This window comes from Onychomys torridus, chromosome 5 (genome assembly GCF_903995425.1).
Source record: "Onychomys torridus chromosome 5, mOncTor1.1, whole genome shotgun sequence".
In the NCBI taxonomy this organism is placed as follows: domain Eukaryota; kingdom Metazoa; phylum Chordata; class Mammalia; order Rodentia; family Cricetidae; genus Onychomys; species Onychomys torridus.
This window is the reverse complement of record NC_050447.1, coordinates 69,286,895-69,308,414: the sequence shown is the minus strand read 5'-3', so window position 1 is coordinate 69,308,414 and position 21,520 is coordinate 69,286,895. Positions and strand designations below refer to the sequence as shown.

The 21,520-nt window shown below is 41.1% G+C and overlaps 1 protein-coding gene across 1 annotated transcript in view; it reads right to left on the bottom strand.

Annotated features, from left to right (window-relative positions):
* Positions 1 to 4,436: 4,436 nt before the first annotated feature.
* Positions 4,437 to 21,520, bottom strand: part of Cdc123 (cell division cycle 123) — a 50,134-nt gene continuing 33,050 nt past the window's right edge. Inside the window, exons 8-13 of the mRNA XM_036187207.1 lie at positions 20,426 to 20,501; positions 17,180 to 17,302; positions 16,179 to 16,207; positions 7,212 to 7,340; positions 5,316 to 5,453; positions 4,437 to 4,715 (exon numbers count right to left, since the gene is read on the bottom strand). Coding sequence (XP_036043100.1) covers positions 4,689 to 4,715; positions 5,316 to 5,453; positions 7,212 to 7,340; positions 16,179 to 16,207; positions 17,180 to 17,302; positions 20,426 to 20,501 — 522 coding nt within the window. The 3' untranslated portion in view covers positions 4,437 to 4,688. The remainder of the gene's footprint in view (positions 4,716 to 5,315; positions 5,454 to 7,211; positions 7,341 to 16,178; positions 16,208 to 17,179; positions 17,303 to 20,425; positions 20,502 to 21,520) is intronic.

Genomic DNA, 21,520 nt, shown 5'->3' with positions numbered 1-21,520 from the left:
TTGTATTCGGAAGTGTTGCTTTATTTTAGATTTCTCTGATTAAAGGAAGAACATGTGAAATAATTATTTCTTTACATACGACTCATTGCCTAGTTCCATAACATGGAACTTTTAGCCACTTCAACTACTATTTCCCTGTGTCCTACATTCTTCCTTCTCAAGCCTCCTCTCAATACATACACAATATGTCTGATTATGAATGAAGTGGTTAATTGTTGTGTATTCTACTTTTGTAACATGCCAATCAAAACTGTTCTTTATAAGCCAAGACATCCATGTTTATACAGGAATCGTATTTTTTAAATGTCTAAACACAGCTATGCCACTGCTCAAGATCAACCTGGTTTACTGTAAACACAAAACCACATTGCTCCATCTCACAAGGCTATTTAGTTCTTCACTTTCTTTTTAATTCCTTCATTCAGATGTGTGCAATGAGTCTGTACTTATGTTCATTTTTTTGAGACAGGGTTTCACTGTGTAGGCCTGACTGTCCTGGATCTCACTCTGTAGATCAGGTGGGCCTCAAACTCACAGACATCAACTTGCCTCTGCCTCTCAAGTGTTGGGATTAAAGACATGCGCCATCAACAACTGGCTTTTTTAACTTATGATTTTTAAAAACATTTCTTTGTTGAAAATCCCATTGCAATAATAATAGTTGGTCCTGCCTGAAACTCATCTGTAGGAAAATATTAAGACTAAAAAAAATTTACAGAAAATTGTTAGAACACAAAGTCTTGCCCTGGCTTGCTACTATTAAGTTTTGAGACATGCCCTCCTCTGGGTAGCAGTTGTTCTGTATGCTAAAGCAAGAGACTAGCAAAGGATGAAGGAGAAATCATGTGAGGAAGCAAGACAAAGAAACGGCTGAATGATCTCTAAGGTCACCACACACTCCAAATTCTTGATTCAGTTAAATGGAAGTTGATGTTAGTATAGAGGTCCAGAGTAGACAGATAATTGTCACACTATGACAGGACCTTCCCACCGTTGTACTGCACAAAAGCTCTGCATATGCTAGCTCATTTAACATCTATAAATATTTGATTATTCACTTCCCACTTTACAGTCAAGAAAAAGTGAAGACCAAGAATACAACCATGTAAAGTTACACAATGTTCTTGGCCACCAAAATGACAAATGGCTGAGTAGAAAGTTTGATGATTTCAGAAAGTGCAAATCAAAATGAGACTTAACATGGAACTCTTGGCAAAGCTTACTGTATTCAGGAGGCCCCTGCTGCGTGTCCTGGCCAGCAGAGTAGACTGGTTTACCCATCCCTTTCCAAATCAATAGTGCTTGTTTCTCATCAGAAGGCAAGATTTCAGGAATCACTATGCACCCACATTCCAAATCTAACACATACAAGACACCTCAAAGAACAAATCACAGTAACAAAGGAGAATTCAAAACTAACCTTTTGGGGTTGGGGATTTAGCTCAGTGGTAGAGTGCTTGCCTAGCAAGCGCAAGGCCCTGGGTTCAATCCTCAGCTCCACAAAAAACAAAACAAAATGAAACAACTAACCTTTTGCCAGGCATGGTGGCACACATCTGTAATCTCAGCATTTTGAAGCAGTGACAGGAGGATTAGGAGACCAAAGTCAGTTTTGGTGTCTTAGTCATGGTTTCTATTGCAATGAAATAACATGACCAAAAAGCAAGTTGGGGAGGAAAGGTTTTATTTAGCTTACACTTCCAGATCATAGTCCATCATTGGAGGAGGTCAGAACAGGAACTCAAGCAGAGCTGGAACCTGGAGGCAGGCGCTGATGCAGAGGCCATGGAGGGGTGCTGCTTACCAGCCTGCTTGCCCTGACTTGCTCAGCCTGCTTTCTTGTAGAACCTCACCAGCCCAGGCATGGCACCACTCACCATGGGCTGGGCCCTTCCACATTGATCACTAATTGAGAAAATGTCTTACAGCTGGATCCCATAGAGGCATTTCCTCAACTGAGGCTCCTTCCTCTCTGATGACTCTAGCTTGTGTCAAGTTGACACACAAAACTAGACAGTACACTTGGCTATCCAGTGAGTTCAAGGCCAGCCTGAGCTATGTAAGACTCAAAAAGTAATCAACGAATCAAATTGAAATTAACCTTTAAGCAGTCAAAAATTATATTGGAAATGAGATTATTTCCTGCATATTATCATGCATTTAACATTTACACTAGGATTATTCATTATATTAGGTTTACTAAGGAAACAACATATGCATTTGTGATGGCTATTTTTGGCTGTCAACTTGACTATATTCAGAATGAACTACAATCCAGAAATGGAGGGCACACTTGTGAGATTTTCTGCTTGAAGTGGGTGAATCCACTTCTAGTCTGGACCTCTGAGGTAGGAAGATCCACCTTTCTTTATCTGGGCCACACCTTCTGCTGGAATCCTACCTATATAAGGACATGGAAGAAGGAAGCTTTTGCTCTTTGCCTGCTTGCCCTCCTCTGGCTAGCACATCCATTCCTTCACTGACATTGGAGCCGCCTTCTTCAGGATTCTAGCATATACAGAAGACCAGCTGAGACACCCAGCCTTGTGGGACTGAGCAACTACTACATTCTTGGGATTTTGCATTCACAGCCTGCCATTGTTGGACATGAACTGCAGCCTGTAAGTCAATGCAACGAATTCCTTCTTTATAAATATTCACTCCATAAGTTCTGTGACTGTAGAGAATCCTAATAACAACATTTTAAAGCAGAACAAAGGGTAAATGCCATAGTTTCGTTATCAGGAAAATTGATGTAAAAGTTGAATGTGTTTTATACCAAGATTTGTACTGCTCATAATGCCTTGCCATATTTTGCCTGGGTCTTTTGATCTTGTCTAGTCTGTTTTCCACACCTCCATTTTTTCCTTGTGCATGTGTGATGCACTCACAAGTGTGTGGGTATGTGGTGCCTTTGCATGTAGTTCCTGAGACCAGCAGGATGTGGGGTGTCTTCCTTCATCACTCTCCCTGCTGCCATGAGTATCAGTCAGGCTGGCCAGCCAATGAGCTCCCAGGATCTGTCTTTGCCCCCCATACAGGGGTATGGGCAAACACAGCCACGCCTCACATTTTACACAGGTGCTAAGGATTCTATTCAGGCCTTCATGCTTGCACAGTAAGTGTTCTTACACACTGAACCTTCTCCCCAGCCCCTTTCATCTTTTGAACCAGTGAAGTACCACTTGACAAGGGTGGTTTCCAAAGCTATGTTTAAATCAACTCATAACACGAACTTCCCTCTATCATGGGTTGAGGCACTGCTGAGCAACTAAAAAAAAGAGCAATATTTCAAAGCACATTTACCACAAACAATTATTTCTTAAAGGGAGTTGATATGCTGAATTCAAAGACCAATTGCTGAGCAAATAATGCTATAAAGATAACTAAGTAACAAAACAAAAAAACCTTTTAAATCATTATGCATAATGTCAAACGTGCTCAGTAAGGGGGATCTGCTTCACATTTGTGTGTGTATGTGTACATATATATGTGTGTGTATGTATATATGTGTGTGTGTGTGTGTGTGTATCTTGTATATGCAGAAAACATGCCTGCAACATTTACAATATTCATTGTAGCAACTTAGACAGCCTGGGAAACTAATGTCTGTTTCCTTCCACTCACCTGGGCAGAAAGTGAGTCCAAAGCAAACGAGGCTCCTTTAAGGCAGGAGAGAATAATTACTAAAATGGTGGGTTTTTAATAAAGCGGCTCTATTACCCTCCAAAGTCCAATATATTTTTAAAAAGCCGAACTACAAGGAAGTCTATGATAATTTTGCTAATAAATGTTAGAATAGTTATCATAAATGAAAGATGTCATGGTTGCTTGATGGTGAGAAATCTCTTATTTGTCCTCATAAGTATGCCTAAACTGAAGTTAAACTCCAAGGAAAGTTAGAATTTTCAAGTCAAGAAAAACATTTCCTATTGTAATATAAGATCCTATTTTTACATGGAAAAAGTAAAGAATTAATCCACTTATTTATTTTTATTTTAAAATTTGCTTATTTATTTTATGTGTGTGTCTATGTGCGTGCATGTGTGTGTGCACATGGTGTGTGTGTGTGTGTGAGTGAGTGCATGGACATCAGAAGGCTATTGGGAGTCAGTTCTCTCCTTCCACCAGGGATCAAACTTCCAGGGATCAAACTCAGGTTGGCAGGCTTATATGTCTTTACCCACTGAGCTATCTCAGTCCAGACTTCTTTACTTTTTAAATTAATGTGTTTCAGCACGGCAACACCATACCTATGTATCATCATGTTTTGTTCTGTCATTGCCCCGCCCTCAGCACTCACTCCTGCTTTCTCTTTACATCTACTACCCCCCTTCCATGTCATTCAAGCTCTCTTCTTCCCTCTTGTGATTTCTTACTATTTCTGTAAAGCATAATTCTGACCATGACCTCACAGGTACAAAAATGGAAAGAAATGTATTTCATAAAAGTCATTTTATTATCAGAACAGGATGCTTCCGTATGTTTAAGGTCGGTTTATTATGTGATTTTTTTACGAGTACCAAAGTGCCTTCATCTTTCCCCAGGTGAACCTACAGGAATATAAAAACCTGTGGCTTTGCACACTGCCCTCGACACCTTGGCCTCGTTGGGATCACGGGGCGCTGTGCTCCACGCGCAGCCTCCCGGGCGCTGTGCTCCTCTTCCACTTATCCTCACGGCAGCATTCAGTCGTCCTCTTGCTGATTTCTTTTCTGAAAAGGAAACCAAGAATATGTTGAAGAAGCATATTCTAACTGGAATGTTTGCCCAGCCAAGGCCACTGTTTCTGTCAGAATGTGTAATTTTCTGGAGGTCTTCACAAAAGATGTGGCTACAAATTATGGAAAAAAAACATGCTTTAACTACTTTGATAAACTGGCTTATTACCTGGCTGCGGGGTGACAACCCTCAGGCATCTAAATACCTTCTTCTCTTTCTTACATGGGTGCACACACTCCGACAAAGAAACATACATGGAAACACATATATTCACAATCACCATGTAGTAGCTGAGGAGATTTAGTCTTCAGGCCCCATGACAACATACATACTTCAAAGCTGGCAGTATGCAAATTTTTCAAAATGAGTATGTGTCATAAAAGTATCTTCTGCCATCCTGACTGATAAATTACCCCTTCAGCTTGTAGTTCCTATTTACTTACAAAGTGGTCTAATTCTTTCATTGTGGTCCTCTAATTCATAATTAGCAATAAAAGTCCAGGTGGTCCAGGACTAAAAGGAAATTTCACAAAGCACACTTGAACCCCAATTGAAAAGGACGGCCAGCACATAAACTTCCATATATACTCTACCAGCTTAAGAAAATCAATGAGCTTGTGAGCATCTTCCCCGGTGGACAGGTCCACAAAGTCCTTGGGTAATCCGTAGCTCAGATAGGGGCTGGGCTGTACTGTGACTTCACTGTTTGTGCAGCGGAAAGCCGGTGAATCCTTTATAGAGAGAAAACAGCAAAGTCCGTCTTTTTCTTTTTTTTTTTTTTTAAGGTCTATTTTCCAAACTTAAAAAATGACACCAGCACAATTTCAATGCCATCGTTCTCTTCTGTACTACAAAAGGAAGAAAACAAGACCCTAAAGTAAGAGAAGGTGCTGGAATTTAAATTCCTACAAGGTCACTAGAAAGGGAACAGAAAGCCTTTCAAAGTAGCGTTCCATTTAGAGCTGAGTGGTCTCTAAGAACTGTCTATGCATAACACAGTGTGCTGTGGGGAAGCTCTTGAGCTGGACAGGGCCCAGTAATAGTACCCTGTGTCCAAGCACTCTCACACAGGCCAGAACTCTGTAATAATTATCACTTTCTACAGGTGTGCAGTTGGGAGGTATGCTCCTCCAAGTACTTCGCCCTTGGGGAAGTAATTTGCCCTTCATCGTGAGGGCAAATGAGTACCCTGGATTCCATAATCTTTTTATACTCCTCTTAAATCATCTGCCATCACACTGTCTATATGAACTGCAAGTTCATAGGTCACTAGTCTTCCATATAATATTTACAAGTTGCCTTGTGCCAAAAAGAACTCCAGAGACATAAGGTCTTGGCTTTAGACTTCCCAGGTGGCAGTTATCTAGGTAAGGATGGATGGTGTCCAGCAGAGGAAGACAAGACAGGAACCTGAACAAGACAGGACCAGGAAGCCCTGGAAAGCAGGCCACACCTTACATAGATAACCCAACTACTTGTCAAGAGTCGTGCTCTGTGCAGGCTTTGTTCTGGGAATGGAAGATAGAGTGGGGGACCGGAAGACAGATGGTCAGTAGTGAACAAATCAATGACCACACTATGTCAGACAGTGAAGGAGTTATGGAAACAAAGAGTAGCTGGGCAATGTGCTAAGAAGACAACAATGACCATTTTAGAGGGATGGTCTATAGGCTCCTTTAGAGGTAACTTTGCTAAGGGGCCATCTGGGCTGAGAGATGAACAGGGAGCAGGGCAGGCTTTGGAGGCCATGGAGACAACTAGATCAAAGACTTTCAGGCAAAGCTGGGCTTTTCAGGCTTTAGGTTTCTAGAGTAGAGGGAAGTCTGGGTCTCTATGGTCCAAGGTCAAGCAGGACAAATACTACGGAAAGAGCCAGGAACCAAGTCCTGTCAAGTCCCGACCTCTAAGATTTAGAAGTAAATGAAAGACTGTGAGAACTGGGTAAAAGCACTTCTGTTGAACAACTATGTCTCTCCTACTTAGCTAAGTAATTCCGTCTCTTTCCATCTTTCAGTTTAACAGCTCATTACTCTAAAATACCAACAGTGACAAAGTTCCTTCACTGGTTGATATGACACAAACGAGCAGTGTCTGGCACTGTGCTAGCCCCACAGATGTATCAAGGACAGGAGAGACACCTTAGAAACCCTGAGTCTAGTGCAGGAGGTAGCACACCAACAGGTATTTGAAATAGTTTGGCAAGGACCACATTAGGCTGAATATCGATCTCACTCGGAGGTGCAAAGGGGAGGGGGTCAAAGAGGGTCCAGGACAGAAGAACAATGACAATAAGGGAAAGCTGAGCGAAATAAAACTTGCTCCTCATAAAGGCAGAGAAGCAGCCGGAAAAGCAGGAGAGAGTTTGTATCCCTCAAGGAAGAGACAGTGAGAAGAGGAGGGCACCTGCCAAGCACATCAGTAAGAAAAGGGTCCTGGTCCTGCCTACTCCATTCAAGGGGTGGTGAACCGACTGAGAAGGGCTGTCTTACCTGCCCCTGATCGGCTCCTTCACTGAAGTCACCTCTTAGGTTGTTCTCTGAGGTCAGCTCTTCCCAAGTAAACAACAGTGAGTCTGTGACTTCCCCAAATGGATTAAAATCAATCAGCCATACCTTCCCCTAGAGCACAGACAGAAAAAAAATCAGCTAAGTATAAAATGAAAACAAATACAACCTATATTCTTATTAAAAAGGCATTTTCCTATTATGGTCCCTTAACTATCATCTTAAACTCTTGGGAACTATTTCAAAAGGTCATTCCTCAGTGTCCCATCCAAGAGTCCCCTGTCAAAGCAGACAGAGCTAAGGGGCTGACTGATGCAGAGGGAAGAGAAACAGTTAGAAGGGCCCCATGAGGGCCCACTTAACACACCACAGAGAGTACAGAATTTTGTTTTTGTTTTTGTTTTTAGTTTTCAATGTGGCATTTAGTTTGTATGTATGACAGACCTTGAAAGCACACGAAGGGGAGATGAAAAAGATTCTATCAACTTTTGAAAGGCATTTCTTCTGAAACAGTCTACTAGACACTCACCTAAGGGAAAGAATGCTCTAACTGTTCAACTATGCCAGAGTCAGGGAGAGCTGAGCAGAAAATGGCCAGTAGAGACATATCTGAACTGGGAATGTGTGAAACCCTAGGAAATCAAAGCCAGTGCATTTGATCACAGAGCCACTTGGGACATAAAGTAGACATGTTTACTTGAAATTTTTATCTTTCTTCTTCTGGATTGCGCTCTCTCTCTCTCTCTCTCTCTCTCTCTCTCTCTCTCTGTGTGTGTGTGTGTGTGTGTGTGTGTGTGTGTGTGTGTGTGTGTGTGTTGTTGGTTAGGGATACATGTGTACAAGCCAGAGGGGAGATGTCAGCTGTCTTCTTCAAATGCTCTCCCCCTTATTTTCTGAAACAGAGTCTGTCACTGAACCTGCAACTCACTAATCAGGCTGCACAGGCTGGCTAGCAAGTCCCAGGGACCGTCCTGTCTCCCTTTCCCCAGTATTGGAATTACAAGCACATGCCATTGCACCCAGCTTTTCATATGTGGGTTCTGGGGACCAAACTTAAGCCCTCATGATTGTGTGACAAGCCTTCTGAACTGAGCCTTCTCCCCAATCCCCAATTTTCTACTGACATGTTCACTTATTATAACAATTCAATGTTTTATTATAAATGTGAAACTCATGTCTTGATCAGACAGCTGTATGTACAAATTTGGACAAGCCAAAGGAAAGAGAATGCTGTTTTCATCTAGGCTAAAACAAAATTTTAGAGAAGATGAGATACTTTAATAGGCTTACTTCAGAAATATCCAGTCAATGGCATGGAGGCATTAAGAAGTTGTCACCACATGTCATGTGACCAAGGTTTCTATTTAATATAACCCCAGGAGAAATCCTACAAGTTTCTCTTGCCACTTGAGTCATTGGCACATCAGTCTGACACCCACTTCTATATTCTTAGACCATGTGAAATAATACTAGCCATCAGTCAGCCTGGCATGACGCCACATTTGTTTAGGGGCTATGAGTAAGATAGCTTTAATACACTGCCTGTTGTTTTAACAAAATGGTTATCTTTTTCTCCAAATTCTTTCTTCTTGACTTTTGCTGGTTTGTTTTTTGAGACAGGGTTTCTCTATGTAGCCCTGGCTGTCCTGGAACTCACTCTGTAGACCAGGCTGGCCTTGAACTCTGAGATCTACCTGCCTCTTCCTCTGAGTGCTGGGATTAAAGATGTGTGCCACCACTGCCCAGCTCTACTTGACTTTTTATCACCAACAAAACTATTTCATTATCAAAAAGAGGAACTCTCAATAGTGTGATACCTGTTAGCATAGGAATATTGACTTCTATAAACTAAACTGTATGTCAATATAAAAACCAAAGTAATCTAATTTAAAGACAAAAACAAACCATCATTGGTAGCTGGCAACATTTGTTCTAAAAGTCCGATGCCATTTCCAATAGCCCCCAAAATAAAGTAAGGCAGCTGTATCAATTCATAGAACTGTGCAGAATTTTATGGTTGAATATGCTTTTTCTGTTACATCTCAAGCCCCAGTCATCCTGAGCAGATAATTCCATTTAGGGAAATTCATAAGAAACAGAGTCAGACTAATGTTTCTTGTATCAACCAAATGTGACCACTCATCAAGTAAATGTCTCTGAACTAGGCACTGCATACTGCTTTGGAGTATAAAGACCAATCAATAACAAGATCACAACACATTTCCTAAACAACCAAAACCCAACACCACCCACAGTAAGGAACACACCAGTTGGACAGAAACAACCTCAGGGTGTTTACACCTGAGATTACAGCAGAGCACAGGATCACCTGGCTGGCTGAGGAGGCTAGCAATGCTTCCCAGAGTAACCTGGATTTTGTTGCGGCTATTTTGAGAAAGGCCTTGCTGTACTGCCCAGTGCTCAAGTGAGTCTTCTGCCTCAACCACCCAAGTAGCCACAATCACAGCTGGCAGCACTGTAGCCAGCCTCTGTAACTCAGAATCTGGAGGACAATAGTGACAATGGGTATGAGGTTGCAGTGTGGATGGAAAAGCAGATAACTGCAGAGAAAAATCAAGAATAAAACCACATTCAGAGAGGCCATGGACAGTAGACTGTTTTGGTTAGAGGGTAAAATTCCTGAGGGTTTCCACAATACACTGTGCTAACGTATCTTGAAATTTGAAACAGGATGACATTCAGGTTAAAAGAATCCCTTTAAATGTACAGACAAGTGTGAAAAAGAGGGGGAAATTCCCAATAGCCAGAAAGGAAAAGAGTCTAAAAACCAGAGATAAGAGTACAGCTGAGCAGCAAGAGCTTTGGGAGCTTAGAACCCCTCCCAGGAATCCAAGGGTATAGGCTTTAACACCATACAACATCCGGGGACTGTCTCTAAGGAGGGACGTAGGACTAGGGAGCAACTTCAGAGAGCTGCATCCTCAGTGAATGAAAAGAATGTGCCAAAAAAGAAAGAAAAATAAATGTCTACCAACTGACAGGAACCAAAGGCACTGTCTTCCTCCAGAGTTTGGGAAGCATGACAGAAGCAAATGAAAATCTGACCTTTAAGGTATTTGGGATTCTCACAAGTAAAAGCTCATTAAAGATTAATTCAAAGTAAAACGAACAAAATGAATGAGATTAAAGGAAACACACATGGGTGAAAGTCTGCAAATATAAAGCCCCAAGATCTTAGGGGAAAATCATCAGCCTGAGAGATAGTAAGAATAAAAATACTGGTGTTAGGACAGCTGGATAAAGTCTAGAAGAATACAAAACTGGATCCATACTGCACAGCAAACAGATAAATGGACAAATACTAAAGAGATCAAAGACTTAAAACACAAAGCAAGAAGTCAAACTAGAGGAGCTGAGAATGGTGGTTCACATTTACAATTCACCACGGTCAGGAAACTGAGGCAGGATGGGCTACTTGGAAAGATCCTGTCTCAAAACAAACCAAAAAAAAAAAAAAAAATCAAACAAACAAACAAAAACCCTACAACAACAACAACAAAAAAACCACCCCCAACCAAAATATACCCCATATAATCCAGCAATATTCTACGACAGCTAAACACAAAAGCATAAAAAAGATGAATTCTCAGAACAAACCCAAGCCTGCCGCACTATTGACATCAGATAAAATATATAATGAAAAACATACAAAAGCCTTACTAGTATTAGGAAAAGAGAAAGTTTCTACTTAATGATAAGATTTCCTTGAAAATGATGTTATGGTTAATCCCAATTGTTGACTTGATTGGACTGAGAGACACCTAGGAGATTGGTAAAGCATACTTCTGGATCTATCACTGAGGGCATGTCCACAGATGGCTGCTACAAAAGGCAAGGACTGAGACCCACCCTGAATGTGGGCACAAAGTCTGAAGAATGGGGATTTGGAGGGAGGGAAAATAAAAAGCAGACAGAAGCCCACAGTGCAGCGCTGGGCCCATGCACACACTCTGTTTCTCTGCTTCCTAGCATCCATGAGCTGAGCAGCTCTGCTCTATCACCTCTTTCTCTGATGTCTCAGTTACCAAAGGCTCACAGTGATAGCCCAAGTGGCCATGGAATGAAACCTCTGAAACTGTGAGCCAAAAATCCATATTTCCTACTTTTATTTACATTGTATATTTTTCAAAATAATAAAAGGCTGACACAGAAAATTTAGTGTTATCTAAGAACATAACTTCAAAGTATATTACTTAGAAACCAACACAATTAGAAAGCAAGATATTTTTGCATGCATCATTGCTCAGTAACTAATAAACCAAGTAGCCAAAAAAAAAAATTAGGATTTTTTCCCCATGTGATAAAGTCTACAAATATATAAAAATAAACAAAAAGCACAAAAGACTCCACTTTCTCCTAGTCAGCTGCATCCATTTATCACTCATTGCCAATATTGTTCATCCGTGTTCCCATCCCTTCCCTAAAGGTGTTGATTTTCAAGGGATCCTCAAGCACCATTTCCTCCAGGAGCTACAGATTTTAGCAACAAGCTTGATCTAGATCCAGCTACCAGTAGAATACAGCACACACTAGCTAAACCTCCTTTGGCAAGCACATACAGAAAGTTTCCCAGGGCATGATCAAGTTACAAAGCCAAACTTAGAATAGCAAGACTCAAAATTAACATATATTCTGTCCAGAAAGGAATGAAACTGCAAGTCTGTAACAACACAACACGTCACAACTGAAAAGATGAGAGAGGGACAAAAATGATTTCTTTAAGACTCTAAAATAAGAGGCAGATAGATCTCTGAGAGTTTCAGCCCAAATTGCTCCACACCGTGAGTTGTGAGTTCTAGACCAGCTAGAGCTACATGGCAAAACCCTGTCTCACAAAAAAAGAAAAAAAAAGAATGCATATAATGACTCTCAATTCTACCAGTATATTATCATCCCTGAGGGAGCTTCTGAAAACATTTTCCAATGCCCATCCCAGACCTATTGAATGGGTGGGTCATCAATGTGCCGAGCACTGGACAGTTAAGACTGCAGACTGAATCAATTTGCCCAACCACAATAAACACAGACATGTCAAAGTGTCGCCAGGTATAAACTCATTTCAGTTGTATTTCATGAACCAGACCACTTACATGAGTTAGCTTTCTACAAGAATAGCCACACAATATATTCAGGAAAGTGTCTAACAAACTCTTACATACATGCCATTGAGTAACTGCAAATGAGTTTTACAATATGGTCTAAACCTCTGAACAGAAACTGTCAGGATGTTTAGACTGGCGTGCTTCTCACTTTTAAAAATGTAACAAGCTCCAGATCCTCAAGATCTCAGCTACCATTACTCATGTACTCGTCCAACTTCACATTAAGAAATTCCTCAACTCTTTTACAGGCTAAACAGCTGCATCTACCTGTCAGCCCTACTAAGTCAGTGATCAGGACACTTGCCAGGGACAGAAGGAGACAGGTTGCCAGATTCCAACATTTTCAACTGCCAGTGTATGAAATAACCAGTTTAGTAGCTGTACAATGTAGGCAGAGAACACATACCTCACAGCATTACACAGAGAGATATGGAATTAAATGATACTAAAAGCCCTCTGGGAAAAGAGCGTGTTCTGGACAGGAGACTGGGTTCATCCTGCTCTAACTGCCTTGATGCTGCCTGCAGCAGGCTATTCCTCACAGACATTTACATGTCTGCCACTTCCATGTCAAGATAATAAATTCCTCCACTGTCCAAGGTTGTCTTGTTTGAAGCTTGTCCAAATCACAGCAGCAGCTAGCACAGCACAGATTCATAAATGATGGCCCTGTGAGTGCTCGCCAATGTCTGCAGTGAGAAGCAGAGCTGAGCGATAGCCAGGGACTCTTGCCTGCAGGGTCAGATTCCTACCCATAAACTCACCCCTGCCCCCTACTCTTCTGAGGTTTACCTCCACAGAGCTGAAACTTTCTAAAATATCATTCCCCATCTTAACCCCATTTCACCTATCTTTTTGTGTATGTGTGATGTGCATACATGTGTGATATGTGGTCACATATGTACATGTATGTACACATGGAAACCAGTGGCTTACATAAAGCTATCTTCCTGGATTTCTCTCTGCTTCACTTATTGAGGCAGGGTCTCTCACTGGACCCAGGGCTGGCTGATTTGGCTACTCTAGCTGCCAGCCTGTCTCAGGAAATCCTTGTCTCTACCTCTGGAGAGCTGTGTTTACAGGTGTTACACCATGACCTTCTATGTGGTTCTGGGGATCTGAACTCCGATCATGCTTGCACCACAAACACTTTATCCACGGGGCCCTCTTCCCAGCTCCTAACTCATCTCATTTTATAACCCTCCTTTCTACTACGTAGTATCTGCCATCACTCTAGAAGACAGAGGGGTGAAGGGCTGGAGATACTTTGACTTAATAGGGGGAAACAGCTAACAGTTACTAGTAGACAAGATTCTATGGGCCACAGTCCCTTGGTCAAAAAGAATTTGAAGCTGTGACAGGTACCACAGTCACAGTGGAGCGTGAATGAGACACCTGATGGTGAATGGGCCAGACATGAGAAAAGACATTTGCTATCTTCTAACAGCTCAGTCATCAAGCAGGAATCACTGGACAATATTCAGACCAAGGCTTCTGAGATCACGTGGCTTAGAGAGTGAACTCTGTTGTGGGAAGCTTGGATTAAGTCAAGCCTTTCTTTTCTTCTCATTGAACCAGTTTGCAACACTTTTAAGATGTTAATCGAAAGTGTTAGAAGTTTCTCAAAAGAAGACGTACAGATGGCCAACAACACAAAAAATGCTCAAAACCACTAACCAGAGGTGTGTAATTTAAAGCTCCAATGATATACTACCTCATACCAGCCAGAACAGCTGCTACCCAAAAGAACAATAGGTAACAAGCGTTGGTAAGGATTGGGGGACAGTGAGTCCTCATGTATTGCTGGGAGCAATGTAAGCTATCCTAGCCCATGAGGAACAGCATGGAAGTTCCTCAAAAGTTAAAAATAGACCTGCATCTCAGCCTGTAAAGGCTCTTCTTTCTGACAATGCTGATGACCTGGGTTTGATTCCTGGAACCCACATGGTGGAAAGAGAAAAGCACATGCTAGCGCATCCGCACTCCCACACATTATCAATGTAAAAATAAAATAAATAAAAATGGAAGCACCATATGACCCAGCAATCTCAGTCCTTGGCATACATCCACTGAGGGAATGAGTACCTGAGGAGACTGTTGTCCCTCCATTTGTATTTGCAACCCTAGTCACAACAGCCTGGAAGTGTGGACAGCCTAAGGGTCAATCAGCTGAGAAATGGATAAAGAAAAGGTGATCCAAATACATGACAGAATAGTGTTAAGCAACAACAACAACAAAAATTGCTAGCCAGTTGTCTGGCCAATACAGATGAACTAGAAAGCCTTATATAAGTGAACTAGGCCAGGCAAGGGCAAATACCACATGATCTCATTCATATTTGAAATCAAACCCGGGATCTCACAGGAGTCAAGAGTAGAAAGGTGGCTACCAGAGGCTGGGTGGAGAGCAAGATGGACAGAAGTTGATCAATGTACCAAGTTAGTAAAGAGGAATAAGAAGTTCTGATGTGCTATTGCATATCAGGGTGACTATCAGGATGCTCAACCATTTAACACTGAGACAGGATAGCGTCACCTCAAATGTACTGGGTCTCATTCATAGCTATCCTGGGGCACATGTGACCACAGGCTGCAGTTTAGAAATGCCTGCTAGATAATGATGACGTACTGTGTGGTTCAATAAACCAAGAGAATTTTGAATGTTCTCACCATAAAGAAATGACAAATATTTGAATAGAAAAAATGTTTATCCAGAAATAAACATTACACAGTGCAGACATGTATTGAAACGCTAAATTCGTTTAATTTTTACATTGTTATGTATTAGATAAAAAATAAATTTAAATTTAAAATGTCAACCTGGGCTGGGGAGATAACTCAGTTGGTAAAGTGCTTGCCTCACAGCCATGGGGGCCCAAATTTGATCTCCAGAAACCACAGAAAAATGTCACGCATGATTGGTACACATTTGTAAGCCAGTACTGGAGAGGTGAGACAGGATGACCCCTGAGGCTCACTGCCCAGCCGGCCTCATTTAATTGATGAGAACCAGGCCAATGACAGTTGCTGCCTTGGTGGAGACTGGCAGCATTTCTGAGGATGCTACCCGAGTTTATCCTTTGTCTATGTGCACAACCCACATCCGCATGAATACACATGTGCAGCTTTCTCCCCCCCCCCCCTCTCTCTCTCTCTCACACACACACACACACACACACACACACACACACACACACACACACACTTAAAAATTTTAAAGGAGGGGTTGGGGATTTAGCTCAGTGGTAGAGCGCTTGCCTAGCAAGCGCAAGACCCTGGGTTCAATCCTCAGCTCAAAAAAAAATTTTTTTAAAGGATAAATCTATTAAAGGAAAAAATAAAGAATAAATGTAAACAAATTCACATCTTTAGTCTAAAGCAAGTCATACAAAAAATCCTTTCAGTTGGCTTTAAAAAAAAATTAAGTACCAAATGACAAATTCCTGGCCACTTAAACTGTGTACAATGAATCGTTTTCAGCAGAGCCAGATCTCCCAAAAATTGAAGAAAGACATAATGCAGCCACTCATTTATCTACTTGTTCTTTTACTAGTCCCTACATTTAGGGCACATGGCCACAATTCTATCACACAGGAGCAAAGGCAGAAGGGTCATGAGTTTAAAGCCAACCTGGTTCCAGGCCAGCAGAGTTACATGGAGACTGCTGCAAAACCAAAAATACTGAGTTTATTCATGTTGGGTATGCTACTGTAAGGAACAGCCTCAGCTTGAGGACCATATCCTGAGCAGCAGACCTTTCACACTTTAATGGCTGGGAACTATGTTCACCATTCCTGATTTTAAAGCACGTTAACTACAGGCTACTTACCCTACTGTCTCTGTATATATCGAACACAACTGCAAAGAAGAAAAAGCTCAGTTACTAATACACTAAAACTTTTATAGTTAATATCTTTTTGAAAACTCAAGTATGCTTTATTACTAATACAGCAGATCACTGGCCTTAAATAATTAATACTTCTAAATCTCCAAACTCAGTCAGTAATGGTGGCCCATGCTCCTTAGCACTGGGGAAACAAAGACAGGAGGATTGCTACAAGGTAAGGGTCAGCCTGGACCAGTGGTATCCAGGCCAGTGGACTACAGTGTGAGACTCTGCCCCAAAACCGCAACCATTAACTGACTCACTGATGAAATAAAATTCCAGACATAAAAGCATCCTGGTGCTGTGTTCCTTGTGTGACTGCCTCCTCCTCCTCTGCAAACAAACGCCAACATCATCTGAACCAGCTGCGCACGTGGGCAGAGGAAGCTATCACCAGAGAAATACTAATAAAAGGAGCATCCATCACTTATCTGAGGCGTGAATTGAGTAAAATTTGTCATAAGAAAGCACAAAATGTAATTATGAGAAAGCACAATTCATCTTCTTTTTTAATTAAATCTGCCATGGAACCCAGTCGTGGCAAGAAGAAAAGGCATAAATCATAGGTCTAATTCTAGATTATTCAAAAAAGTCTCTTAACATACCACAAACTTTCAGTTCTCAAAACCTCCCAGCCGTTTGCTCTGCAGTCACTGCTGTCTTTATTATACAGACGGGAGCTAAAAGGAGAAGCACTCTGCTCTCCACACAGACCCTGTGAAACGCACAAACATCTCCAAGCACAGAGAGAGAACTGCCTTGGTATCAAATAACATTCTCTAATTAAATGAGGTGAAATGGACACAGAAGTCATCAGGGATAACACCTGGTAACACAGTAACATGCTAAAAGCACGGACCTTTGAGCTGCATGTTAAAGATGGACCACAGTGAGTGAGGCTCAGTAAGCAGTTTCACGTCACTGCACCAACAGAGAATACTCACAGTCTTCATCTAAGAATTTATACTGTATGTGTTTCTTGAAAAAGTCTTGAATGCATCTGCAGATTTCTTCTTTTTGTTTAGAAATATGGTCATAGTATTGCGTGTAGTCCCTCTGAGAAATACCTGACAAGAAAACGTTCCACAGCTGTTATTAGACAGTACTCCTAAGTGCCAACATGTAATTTGAAGTAGTGATCAAAGCCGTTAAAGCTGGCCAAAAGACCAAGCAGGTGAGCCCTGCAGCACAATGACCCAACTATAAAGGTCATGTGGACAAGTAAATCTTAAGTTCCATACTGCCATGCATTCTTAATTTTGGAAGTAGTTATTTTATTTAGCAGAATGGAAAGAATTCAGTTACACAAAGGCTTGTTGACTAAACCATGCAAGTAGCAATTCTAAACCTGTGCATATGTGCTTTTATTTTCCCAAGACAGTCTCTTCAAATGGAGATCCTCTTCCAGTGTGGGAAGGGTAAAATAGCCCTCTCACACACATATCATGCACACGCTATATTTATAAAGCAGTCTACTTTTCCTGTTTTGGGGAAGCTATCTGTCTTCAGAGGCTGATCTTTCAAGCTACAGAAAATCAAACATTCCTTTTTTAAAAAAGTGATTTCCAAATATACTGAAGGGGATGTTGTATAAAGCCCTCAATATATTTAAGTCCTAGGGAAAAGGTTTCTGCTGTAAAGAAAGGCTTCCAATTCCTTAGCCACACACTCAGGTCTCTCTCTTCAGCATACTTAAACTAAGGAATATCTAACAGTCAAATGCCTACATTTATTTTAGTTATGGAAATGAATGCCAATGTCACATTCAATGAACAGTGGCGAGCATTCAATTGTTCTTTGTTCCCTTTGTTAACAAACTTATTTTATAGAAAACATGTGTTAGCTGATGAGAACAAATTCAGAGACCCACAGCCAAACATTAGGCAGAGCTCGGGGAATCCTGCAGATGAGGGGGAGGAAGGATTGTAGGAGCCAAAGGGGTCAAGGACACCACAAGACAACCCATAGAAACAACTAACCAGGGCTCATAGGAGCTCACAGAGACTGAACCACCAATCAGGAAGCCTGTATGAGAATGACTTAGGCCCTCTGTATATGGTTTACAGTTGTGTAGTTTGGTCTTCTTGTGGAACTCCTAACAGTGGGAGCAGGGGTTGTCTCTGAGTCTTTTATCAGCTTTGGGACCCTACTTCTCATACTTAGTTGCCTTGCCCAGCCTTACTATGAGGGGAGGTGCCTAGTCTTACTACAACTTGATATGCCATGTTTAGCTGATATCTATGGGAGGCCTGTCTTTTTCTGAGTAGAAATGGGGGAGTGGTTGGGGGGAGGGTAGAAGGGAGGGCTGAAGAGGAGAGGAGGGAGGGGAAACTGCAGTTGGGATGCAAAATAATAATAATAAAAATCAATAAAGATGCATTGGAAAATTTTTAAAAGAACAAATTATCTTCAGCATTTAGCCTGAATAAGTGATAGCTAACAAAAAAATAACCTCAGAGGTAAGAAAACAAGCAATGCACTTGTTTGTTGAATATATGTTCTTTTGCTCATGTAATTAATAGTGCCCTAATAACAAAATAAAGATTGTAGGGAACATCTTAGGACTCCCTGCAGCTTCAACTCCAGGCAGATTCTGTAGTAGAATGTTATTTTAAGGTGTATTACTTTTGCTTATGTTGTATTTGTTTAACTCTGTAAAGCTGTGTTACTGCGCCTGTCTAATAACGAACTGGCCAATAGCAAGGCAGGGGAAAGGATAGGCGGGGCTGGCAGGCAGAGTATATACAGAGGGAGAACTTTGGGAGGAGAGATCTGATCTAGGAGAAGGAGGAGGACTCCAGGGGCCAGCCACCCAGCTACACAGCAAGCCACGGAGTAAGAGTAAGATTTACAGAAGAGAAAAGCCCAGAGGCAAAAGTTAGAAAGGATGATTTAAGATAAGAAAAGCTGGCTAGAAACTAAGCCAAGCTAAGGCTGGGCATTTATAGTTAAGTATAAGCCTCCGTGTATGATTTATATGGGAGCTGGGTGGCAGGCCCCACAAAAGAGTATAAGATCCAAAAAATACCAACAATAAGATTCAACACTTCTGCCCTCCTTGGGCATCTGCACTATGTGTACATACCACACACACAGAAACATACATACACATAACTAAATAAAATAAATCTTTAAAAAAAAAAAAAAGATTGTTAAAATTTGGCTAAGATGTTTACAACAAGCACTTTATTGCTAGTAATACAAAACTTTCTTTTTTTTTCCCCCCCCTTCTTTTGGTTTTTTTGAGACGGGGTTTCTCTGTGTAGTTTTGGTGCCTGTCCTGGATCTCCACTGTGTAGCCCAGGCTGGCCTTGAACTCACAGAGATTCGCCTGGCTCTGCCTCCCGAGTGCTAGGATTAAAGGTGTGTGCCACTGCCACCCGTCAGTAATACAAAACTTTCTAACAGCAAGTAGGTAATATTACAGATATTGTGTGTTGAGCATAGTAATAGCTGTGCCCTCCATCTCTAGAGTCCAGACAAGACTAACAGTGCTATCTTCCTGTGTGGAAACTGAACATATGCTCAGGACCCTTAGTAACACAGAGCTTAAGACTCAATACCAAACAGAGGCAGCAGCTAGAGGCAAAACTGACCATTCCCCTGGTCACTGAAGTTATTCCCTTCAAAAGTTTGCCTTCTTTCCTTTGGTTATTTTATTTTTTAATGAAACATGATAATTGTACATATTTATGAAACAGTGTGACATTGTGATATATATGATAAAAATAATAAATATTAATATAGTCACACAATGAAATACAATTCAACCATAAAAGAACAAAATTCTAAAATTTACATCATAGTTCTCTTCCTCTTTTAAAAACCAATGATAAATACTTTTATGTGTTTAACGTGTGTGTGTGTGTGTGTGTGTGTGTGTGTATCTGCCTGCTCATGCACATGTGAACACACACACACCTATGAGCAGACAAGTCCATGTGGTAGTCAAAGAACAACCTATGGGAACTAGTTCTCTCCTTCCACCATGTAGGCTCCAGAAGTGAGCTCAGGTTACCAGACTTGTTGACCTGTACCCACTGTGCCACCTCACCAGCCATCTTTTGAAGATTACTTTGGAACTAGGGCTAAAACGGGAGTACTTGCCTAGCATATACCAGGATCTGGGTTCGATTTCTGAAAATATGTTTAATGTTTAAAGATCACCTTCAAGGATAAAAAGAACTCACCAATAAGCTTGTTTTCCTTGACAAAACATCGGAATTCAGCCCCAGGAATTAATTCACACCATTTTCGGAGGACAAGCTGTAGATAAAAAGAATAAATATAACAGAAGTCTACAAGAAGACCCTTTCATACCAAGACCTTATTATGATTGCCATAAAAGTGGTTTTGAGAAAAAGAGGCCACTCAAAACAGGATATGTGACAGGAGATGCAGGCAACAGAGCTGTGACCTATTACTCTAACAAGGAAGATTTATTCTGAAACACTTTAGGACAATATGCATCCTTGTCAAAATTGTTTGTATATTGTGCACCTCTTGAAAAGTATCAAAAATAAATAAAATAATTTCATCACTGAGGTCCTGTGTTTGATTGAAAACAGCACGGTGTTTTTAAAAGCTTTAAGATGGTGTATGAACTACTTATGAAGAGTCTCGGTCTCCCTCCTCTTCCTCCACCCTTCCTTCAAGAAAGGGAAGGACCAAAATGTTATCACTGAGGACATAACTAGGTAGTGTTTCCTTAATTTTTCTGGTATTTAAACTTCCTGGTAATAATTTCCTCCTCTTAAAGAAAAGTACGTATTTTTATTAAATGTCTTAAGACTTCAAAATGTATTGAGTCCATCATTTATTGTGAGCTCTGGGTTGAGTCTTGCAAATGTGGTATTTGGAGGAAAGATGGTTCAGCAGTTAGGGGGACTTGTTACTCTTGCAGAAAACTTAGGTTCAATTCCCAGCAGCCACATGGAAGTCTACAACTTCTCATAGCTCCAGTTCTAGAGGATCTAATGCCCTCTTCTGACCTCCATGGGCACCAGGAACACATATGATACATATATGATGGTACATATGTATACATGATACACATACATTGGTATAAAAGAAAATGAACAAATTAAATTGAAAAAAAAAAAAAAAACCCTGTGAACCTCACTCTAAAATATTATACATTCTTATGAATTAAAAGTTGATCTTGGGGGTTGGGGATTAAGCTCAGTGGTAGAGCGCTTGCCTAGCAAGCACAAGGCCCTGGGTTCGATCCTCAGCTCCAGAAAAAAAAAAAAAAAAGTAAAAGTAAAAGTTGATCTTGGGGTAGG